Raw genomic sequence first — 10,878 nt, forward strand, 5'->3', positions numbered from 1 at the left:
ATATAGTCATTGCGCATTTGCGAGATCACGCTTGTACAACTTATATTGACTGCCACTAACTCTTCCCAAAAATAATTCCCCATTCATATTTGTGGACTAAACTGCACCATCATTTGTAATTTCCTTGACTACATAGGGTCCCAACCAATGCATTTGAAATTTTCCAGAAATTTCATAAACTTGCTTTCATATAATAAAACCAAATCGTTTACCTGAAATGTTCATTTCTTTATATGTTGATCATGCCATGCCTTCTCGCACTCCTTTTGCACCTGCTGGTGAAATCCTGCAGAAAACCGATCTTCTTCCAACTCCATCAACTGAGCGAGACGCTCCTCCATAGTCTCGCGATCTGCCATATCATTAAGCACTTCAATCCTCAGACTTGGCACAATATACTCCATGGGCATCACAACCTCTATCCCATAAACCAACCTAAACGGGGTTTGTCCTGTCAAATTTTTACACGTTTTCCTATATACCCATAGGACTACTGGTATGCGTACATCCCAATCATTCCTTTTCGCGTTGCAAGCCTTCATCAACGCACTTTTTAGGATCTTATTGAATGCTTCAACGGTACCATTAGCTTGAGGATGATAAGGCGTGCTTTTTTGATGATAGACTCATAATTCTTCCAGTATCGCAACAATAGTTTCATTTAAGAAATGTGTACCCCTATCACTCATCAATATCTTAGGACACCCAAACCGAGTTAAGACAAACTCGAAAAGGAACTTCGCAGCTGTAGCAACGCTATAGTCTTTGACCGATTGTGCTTCCACCCATCTCGTCAAGTACTCAGTTGTAGTAATAATGTATCGCGTGCTTGTATTTTTCCTTGGTGGTTGTATCAGACCCTCAAAGTCAATTGCCTATTTTTCAAACACCTGCAAATAAATATGCAGGTTTAAGGCCAGTTCATCCCTTCGGGATGGCTTTCCCATCCTCTAACAAGCATCGCATGCCCTGCAATATGTCTTAGAATCCTTATGCACCATTGGACACCACAATCCTGCGCACAGTATTTTCTGTATGGTTTCCCTGCCTGCATAGTGTCCTCTCACCACTCCTCCATGTGCTTCAGCGAGGATACTGGATCGTTCAAACTCCAGAACATATCGACGTAGTATTTCATTGAAACCCATCTTATACAAGTGTCCAATGATCATAGAAAAATCAGTCATGCGAACCACCAATTCCTTTTTATGTTGTGTAGAATATCCCTCTTAGGTTGCGCCAGTGGTTAAGAATTGGATTATGTTAGCAAAGTGGTTGTCTGCAACATGAATAACAAAAAGTTGTGCATCCGATAACCCTTCTTCGAAACTAGTGGGCTCTTCGCCTGTCTCAATTCTGGATAAGTGATCTGGTCCCACATTCAATTGTCCATGCTTCACAATCACCTCAAAGTCGTATTCCTAAAAAAGCAACAGCCACTTATAGATCTTCCCCCCCAACACAGGCTTGTTGACCAGGTACTTGAGAGCAGAGTGATCTGTATACATTTTGAAGTGTGCACCCAACAGGTAATGTCGAAATTTTTGCAGTGCATACACCATCACCAACCCTTCGTGCTCTGTAGTTGAGTAGTTCTTCTCAACCTTTGATAATTTCCTACTTGCGAAGGCTATAGGATGATCAATCTCACCTTCGCCTGGCTAGGTCAATACCACACCTAATGCAATACAAGAGGCATCCACATGAACATGAAATTATTTCTTCTAGTTTGGGAACACCAAAATGGGCGCAGTCACCATCTTTTCCTTTAAAACATCCAAACTGTTTTGACACTCCTCATCCCAGCAGAAAGTCACGTCCTTCTTCAGTAATTTCTCCATTGGCACAATTATCTGCGCATAAGCTTTGATAAACTTCCTATAGTATCTGGTGTGGCCCAGCGTTGCACGCAACTGTTTTACATTCTTTGGAGCCTCTAAATTGACAATAACAACTATCTTCGTAGGGTATACCATTAATCCCTGCTTGCATACCACATGGCCTAGAAATATCCCATAGGGCACACAAAAGATACATTTCTTCAAATTCAGGGCAATTTGATATCTGCGACAAGTATCCAACATAAGGCGTAGACTTGCAATGTGGTGCTTTACCAACCCAAACACTGTCCAGTCATCAAAATAAACTTCTAATAATTTATGGATGAACTCCTTAAAATATTCAATTATGACCCTTGAGAAGATTTCGGGTTCACTCTTTAGCCTGAATGGCATCGTTGTGTAATGGAGGCATCCCCACTCCATCGTGAAAGTGGTCTTGCTACGGTCTTCCGGAGCGATCTTAATCTGGTGGTACCCTAAGAACCCATCAGTGAATGAATAGGCTTCCTACCCTCCAACATTCTTTAGGACTTCATCTGTAAATGGTTTTGGAAATGGGTCATGAAACCACACATCATTGAGCTTTCTTAGATCTACACATATCCTGATTTCACCTTATTTCTTCTTGTTGCTTCTTCTCCTTAACAACCATAGGGATCACCCAGTCAGATTGTTCCACTAGCTCAATGATTCCATCCTCCAACAGTTTTTCAAGCTCTTTGCGCACCTTCTCCTTATGCTTGGGATTTAGACAGTAGGGTATACATTTCACAGGCTTCACATCAAGGTTTAAGGTGATCTTCATTACACCTAGATCCCCTACTATTCCCTTGAGATCCAAGAACTTGGTAGGAAACAAGTCCCGGTATTCGCACAGTAGTTCTGCAACCTTATCGATGATATCTTCATCCCAATAATCGCGTATCTTTACAAATTGCGCATCAGATCCAATGTTCACTTGCCTAGTCTTCAAAGGTTCTGTGATATCAGGGTTGGCTGTTTCAGGTCCTTCAACCGCGCGCTGTCTGTCGGACTCTGGAATATTGATATTTCGTGGATTCTCTTCTTCTTCTGCATTCACATTGTAGCATTCCAGCACTTGGCACGGTTGTGTATTCCAATTCGTTTGAACCCATTCTACCAGCTCCTCAGGCATCCTGAAGATTACGACCTTAATTTCTTGGAGTGCTTCATCAATACACGCAAATCCATCCTCAAAGCTTAAAGTTAACAAGAAAATTTCCTTCAGGATATCCCACTCAGTTGTCCCATGGGGTAGCTCCATTTCTAAATACCAGTTCATCGGGATAGCATCTAGGGTGTGACAAAAGACATGTACCCATTTTGGTTGAGGCTCCTCCCCCCAAGCTTTATTCCATCGCGTCAAATGCTCGAGCAGATCATCCTTGCCTGAATATTTCTCTATCAGGTAGGTATTCGTATACCTAAACCTTAGCTTCATCATTCGCTTGTACTCTTACCAGTCAACAAAGATATCCTTATGCGTACCCCACCAATGGGTAGGCGTAGCGCCAGATCAAGTGCCTAGAATTGATGCTCTTCTAGCACCTCACTTTCAAACTTATCCAAAAATAAACTAACATCACCTAAGCCATCATAATGAGGAAAATTTCTTACCTCCATGGATACGCATCGAAGTGATTTCATCATCATATTACAGCATAACTGGAAACTTCGTGCAACCTATTTTTCCAATGTTCAGTTCTTCATCTGAATCTGAGGTACATGAGCTATCTCTATCCCATGTAATTTGCCCATCTATAGTGGGATTGATCCAATCTTCATCGCGTGCAATGATCTTGTATATTTGATCCAAATCGTCTTCCCCTTCTAATCAGGAGCTTAAAATTTGTCAAAATTTCAAAGTATCAGAATTTTGATAAGTTCAACTTCAAATTGAAGAGCTCGTCATTCTGAATCCAATGGTGTGAACGACACTCAAACCCGAGTTCGTATGCAGAAGTTAGAGAAAGTCAAAGTTCAGGGTTGACTTGTCTACATCGAAGGATTGGGATGATGTGGCAAGCCCTTCAACAAATGAGGAGGTGCTAAGTGGCAAGATTCCATTGGCCCTCGCAAATCACACATCGCAGCGACAGGCATATCGCATTACAAAATTGGCACCCGGCATAGGGCAGGTTGCAGTGTGATGCGATCGCAATCACATATCGCATAATGTTAAGAATCGACCCCCAACACAGTCATATATGTGTCACCACTGATAACAGTTGATTGCGATAAGTCTTGGACGTAGGATTTTATATGTCACAGTTTTTAATCCCCGTCGAGTCTGCCCAAACCCCAGTATATGGGTTCAAGCACGGTTATGATGAGTTCTGATGTGAATTGCAATGAGCGATGGATTTCAGATGCGGGATTTATTATCTTGCAGTTTATAACCCATCGGATTCGCCTTATCACCAGTTTGCATGTTGCATAGCGTTAAGTCTTGTGTAATGTTGTTACCCTTGGCACAATTGATTACGATATTCAACAAACAGCGGAACCGTCGCCTTAACCACCAGACCTCCACTCTGCATGTGATCACTCGCCCTTAATCGTGAGCTTGGTGGGAATGATGGAAAAACCACTGATTTCGGAGGAACTACTAGTTTAGACTGCAGGTATTGAATTTAACTGGTAGTAAGTCAGATTTGGAGGACAAAATTGTGGGGAGACTGGTAGAAGTCATAACTAAGGCAATTTTTTACCAAATTGGATGCAAAAAGAGGCTAGATAGCCATTTTTTGGCATTCTGAACCAATGGGAACATGTTTTAGAGTCAAAGGAGCACTTCTAGATAGGATTTTTGGAAATTGAATCCTTATGGGTGCCCTGGCTATCTAGAGTGTTGATTCAATTTATGGAGGAGTATGAAGATGGAGATAACCTTGTAGGGGTATTCCAACCTCAATTTGTTTTCTGCAGCAGCCATTACAGCAGTGTTGTAGCTGTATTTCTTCTTTTCTCTATATGTGCATGGAGAAAAATGCTTGTTTAAGTACTTCAAGTGGATTGTTGTACTTTTTTATGCACTTGGAAGTTAGAGTATGAGGTATTGATTTGAGAGCCCTTATCTTGTTGATTGTTTCATGACTAATTGTAGATTTTCATGTGTTTCGACTGAGAATTCTTTGCAGAAGAATGTTTCCTTTTAGGGGAAACTAGCCACTCTTTTTTTCATCACATTTATGTACACTTTATCTAAAGAATTGTTGAGCATAATGAGAAGGGGTCATGCCTTTAGAGTTGATCCAAAGAGATGTATCCTAGGAGGGGTGAACTCCTTTATCAATGGCTGGTGTATTATTGTTTGATGCATGCTTCCATTTATAATTTTGGTTTCATGTTTTAAGTTTTCTTCATGAAACTATCTTAAACAAAAACACATAAAATTCATGCTTTTACTTTCTATTTTGGAGTATAACCTCAAGCACATTTTTATATTTTGATGAGGGGAATTAGCAAAGCATTACTAATCTTCTCCAATTCAGATCATTTTCATAGTCACAAATTTATTCAGTGTAGCGCGCTCCTTCAGTGGGATCTAGTGGTACAATAACTCAGAGTGCCTTCTTCTCAAATGTCATCCTTCACTTCTTTAGATTAATTACCGCATCCATGTCAAAGGCCCAATCAATTCCTAATAGCGTTGGGTAAGGATTGTTGTCCTCCACTATTTCAATTACTTCAAAGTCGGCCAGAGCGTTGGCTCCCTCATTGTCTACTATTACCTCGTACATGTGACCCATACGAATGATCTTCTATTGATTGGCACATGCATAATTGTATAGGAGACCATTGTAGTGCAGGTCTCCCCATCATTTCCCACGTCTATTTTGGTAGCACATTTGCATCAGATCCCAGATTCAGAATGAATAGATCCATTTCATACTCTCCAATCTGCGCGGTCAGCCACATTTCGCGTCCTGTTCGCTTCTTATGTTTACCCGATTTCCTTACAGAGCGTTGTTCTGGAGGATTCTTAATTTTACCCGTATAGTTGGCAATGAGCTCTTAGATCCCTTCCACCACCCTCCTATCCCACAACAGCTTCATACAGGTTTTCAGAAAAGTAGCCGATAACGAGGGATCCACGTCTTGCGCTTCATTGTTTCCAGTCAATTTCTCTTGACTTCCTGACGTAGAAGCCTCAACAAATTTCTTCTTAACTTCCATGAAATTTTTTCTAGCCTTGTTGAGATCAAATCCAACTTCTTTTTTGGCAGCCTTGTGCAACCAACCTTCAGTTTCGTGTCACGATATTGACGCTATGGTCCTCTTCGCGAGGCTCCGCCCACATCATATGTCTATTTTGCGTGGGTGTCTTTGTCTTTTCTCTTACATTTTGGCTATCAGCATCGGACAATCCTCTATCATATGATCAAATTGTCTACAATACTAACAAGATGGATGCGTTGGGTTCTGACAGTCGCACACAAAATGTCCTGCTTCTCCACAATTTTATAGCAAATAACTTGTCTTCGACCTCTTCCAGTCCCTCCTCCTCTTCCTCTTCCTCGGCCCTGGAATCCTCCTCGCTTTGCACCCACACCCTAATCCTGAGACCGAGTTTCTACTTGCATTCGATATGTAGGCGTCTAATCCATCATCAATTCGTAGGTTCATTATTTTCACTCATCATGCCCAACCGATTTACAGAAGGTACAAAATAATTGTTGTGGAGTCTGTACAAACTTTTGCAAGAGGTGACAATGGTTAGTCACATGCTTCCCAGCTATCTGGCAGATAGCGCACCATAAGGGTACTCCTGCGCTTGGTCTCGCAATGTTCTCAGGATTCAAAGGAACATGACCACTGCCAATCAGGTAATTCTGATAAACATGATAGTGATCCTTATCGTGTCCCTTATCTTTACATTTTATGCACCAAACTTATGTGCACACCTTAGGTTGAGCTTCCTTTCCTGTCTTCAAACTCTACAACTCCATGTGCAAGTTTTCCATCTACGACTAAATCTGTTGTAGTCCAATGTTTGTATCCTACACTGGTGAGGCTTCCAACCTCATCGCGATATCCACAACCTCTTCTTGCTACTTTTTTTTGCTACGATAATGGCAATCTCATATGAGGCAATAGCGATGCAATGTACCAGTCTCTGTGTTGATCATCCATGGTCTTCATATTAGCCTGTTGGATTAGGAATTTTAGCCTCTAATCTATTCCCACGAGGACTCATTTACCCTCTGTTGTATTTCCTTAAACTTTATTACAGACTATGCCTAAGACTTAGGATTTTTAAACTCACTGTTCAGTCCTTGCTAAGTCTCTGCCATCATCGCACCAAGTTTATCCATACAGAACTTGATATGCAAAGTCAATTCCATGTCATGCAGCGCTGTGACCAACTACGCTTTCTTCATATTAGCACCGGTAACCAGTTGTGCCTTCCATACAACGTCCGTGAGGAACCAAAATTGTTCGGGGACCTCGCTTCCCACCCCTTTAAAGATCGACATCTTCATCGTGTTTGCCACGTTGAATTATTGATACGGGGGTGGAGGTGGAGGTGGAGGTATAGGTGTAGGTGTATGTGGTGGAGGTGGGGGTGGCTATTGATTCATCCTTGGTGTTGATTTTTGCTAGCTCTACTTCAACCATATTTTCCCTTGATCCAATTAGTCCTCTATCAAAGCCACTCTAATATCCTCCTTACTCCATAGCTTTATGTGCATTGTCTTTGGCCTTTGGGCTATCTACTAGCAAAAATTAAATTGAACTTTACTTAGCATATCTTCATTGATATATTGAAGTCCTTTTGACTTCTCGCACTTGAATTTTCATCTTCCTCTATATGCACAATAATCTTTCTTCCTACACACTCACTACCATGAGCTTGTAATTTCTTCTATGTTCCAACATCTTCCTTGCACACTCGCTACTTGTTGCTAATCCTGTGCACAGTCTTCATAACTCATCTTTTGTGTTATTGCATATGGAAATGTGCAACTAGATGCTCTTGCATCATATAGTGTGTCTAGTAATCTCAATATGGGTATGGTTGGTGGTAAGAAAGTAGGAAAATGTTTGGGTTCTACAAATTGACAATGTGAATAGTTGAATGATGATGGCCCATGTAAAAATTCAATTTGCATGAGTCAAGTTGAACTTTGACAAAAGACTCTAAGAGTCTTTGATGGTGGAGAAGTCATGAGATGATGTTGAAGTAAGTGGCTCACAAGTGAAAATTCAAATGAATACTCATGTAATTACTCAAGAAAAAAATGACAACCTAAAGATGTGAAAGGTCATACAACGAAATTTAAGAAAAAGAAGAAAAAATAATATTGCAAATTTACAAGTTAAGAGCACAATGTAGTGACGACACTTTCAAAGAGGAAATGAGACCCATAAGAGTGCTCCCTGCAACAGTAGGGTTAACATCATTTTTCTTTCCACATATAAGTTAACCAACAAGAAAATGCAAAAAATTCAGTGCTCAAAAGTGATAGGATAATTTGAGGTAAATGAGACATTGGCAAAGTCATATATATATATATATATATATATATATATATATATATATATATATATATATATATATATATATATATATATATATATGACATGGAGAAATATGCATATCATTTTATGATGTGTCATAATAACTAAGTCAATAAGGCATAGTTTAATGAGGTGACTTTTTGGCCATTTTCCAGGTAGAGTTTTTGGTTGAGTTGGACTTAAATCTGGTTAGAAATTGGGGAAATCATAGTTTTCAATTGTTGAGTCTGCACAATCCAAATGTCCCATGGGTTTCCTAGTATATTGAATCCACTTTTATATTTAAAAATGCATAAACAATTTAGCAATGCCATCTCATCAAAAATCATATTACCAGATTGTAGTGAAAAAAAAACAAGATATTACCTTGCCAAATTACAAATATTATTACCTATTTCTTCATTTTATATATATAATTATAATTGAAAGGGAGGATGATATACATCCTTGTACTACCCTATGGCTTAAACAAGGAATGGCTATTGTACTACCCTATAACTTAAACACGGAATGACTATGGTACATTCAGATTGACAAGTTCTACATTTTATTCATATATTATCCATGCCCTATCTTATGTGAAAAAATTCCCTATTTTATATTGGGGTTTAGTTCAACATTTTATTCATATATTATCCACACCCTATCTCATGTGAAAAAAAATACTATTTTATGTTGAGGTTTGGATGCGAGTTGAACAATATGTATTGTAGAGATTTGGAGATTTATTAGATGAATTATGAAGGGGCATAGGCAGCACCATCATGTGTATTTATGCTGACATGAAACTATGGGCACATGCCCTTCTTGTTTCAGTATTAGAGGATGACCTCTTTTGGTCATAAAAGGAGTTGATTGTCATTGTAATTGATAGTTGATTGTAGATAGATCGTTACTTTTGAGATAAATTTGAGCTAATTTTGTATATTTAATTTAATTTGAATTTTGAATATTGAGTTTATATTATATGGTGTTTAGGCTTGACTAAATCTATCATAATCTTATTTACAGTAAATTTTATTGTTTGATAAACTGTTATTCCATCCAACATCAAAAGTGTAGTTTGTGTCTAGGCTTAACTAAATCTATGGTAATCTTATTTACAATAAATTTTATTGTTTGATAAACTATTATTCTATTCAACATTAAAATTGGAGTTTGCATCTAGGCTTGACTAAATCTATCATAATCTTATTTATAGTAAATTGTATTGTTTGATAAATTGTTATTCCATCCAACATTAAAACTAGATTCAATCTAAGCACGCACGTGGCGCGCCCACACACAATTTGGACAATATGATTATTTAATATTATTATATTTTTTATAAAGCTAGCTAATATCATTTGATTTATCACAATACAAATTTATGATCCATCTAGATAAAATGTTGATAGTATTATTTTTATTTTATAAGAAAAAAAATATTTTTGTATTTTTGAAAGCTAGCTAATATAATTTGATTTGTCACAATAGAGTTTATGTTCCATCTAGATAAAATGTTGATAGTAATATTTGCTACACCGGTTTGGAACAATTGCTAACCTGTTGTAACACACACAGTGATATTTGCTACACTGTTTTGGAACAACTGCCTAAGCACACACAATCTAGACAATATGGTTATTTAATATTTTTTTATATTTGCTACACTGGTTTGGAACAACTGCTAACCTAATGTAACACACACACAATCTGGACACTATTGTTATTTAATATATTTAATATTTGCTACATTGGTTTGGAACAACTGCTAACCCTGTTGTAACCCACACACAAACAATCGTGACAATATGATTATTTAATATTATTTTTATTTTATAAAGAAAAAAAAAATATTTGTATATTTTTGAAAGCTAGCTAATATTATTTGATTTATTACAATAGAGTTTATGATCCATCTAGATAAAATGTTGATAGAAATATTTGCTACACTGGTTTGGAACAACTGCTAACCTGTTGTAACACATTCACTTTCTATCCAAGTTTGATTATTGTTTATGATATTTTCCCTAATTTCTTACTTTGATATTTTGTTATAAGCAAAAGTTCAATATTTCATCGACAATTAACCTCATAACATTCCATACTCTAACATGAAATGGTCTTGCAACACATTTACTTTCTACCAAGTTGGTTTTTATGTATAGTATTTGCAGTAGTCTAATGAGACTGTTTTTTTGCCCTGAAAATCATGGAAATTCCAGCAATATTTTGACAAAATCCAGCAGGGATTTTTGTAAATCCAGGTTATAGCTGTCAAACTTCAAGATTTTGGGTGCCTCATAGGTTTTTGATGGTGCTGAATCCATTTCCACCATCAAAAACATGATTCAAACGCTGCTACTGCAAGAGTTTTTGAATTTTTTTGCCCAGATTCTGGCCACTTTTGACTGTCCAGGCAATTCCTCCGCCTCGAGGGACGACACCATAATATTTTTCTCTATTTTCTTACTTTATCATTAAACTGTAATCAAAAATCCAAATTTTT

At 38.0% G+C, this 10,878-nt stretch overlaps 1 protein-coding gene across 1 annotated transcript; it reads right to left on the reverse strand.

Moving 5' to 3' along the window:
• Positions 1 to 221: 221 nt before the first annotated feature.
• LOC149184044 (uncharacterized) lies at positions 222 to 542 on the reverse strand. Its single transcript, XM_089415205.1, has one exon. It carries the CDS (start codon positions 540 to 542, stop codon positions 222 to 224), a length of 321 nt encoding a protein of 106 aa, XP_089271331.1.
• Between the last annotated feature and the right edge of the window lie 10,336 nt (positions 543 to 10,878).

This window comes from Pinus tabuliformis, chromosome 3_2, assembly GCF_031772625.1.
Source record: "Pinus tabuliformis cultivar Carrire ecotype Pingquan chromosome 3_2, CPIR1, whole genome shotgun sequence".
NCBI lineage: Eukaryota > Viridiplantae > Streptophyta > Pinopsida > Pinales > Pinaceae > Pinus > Pinus tabuliformis.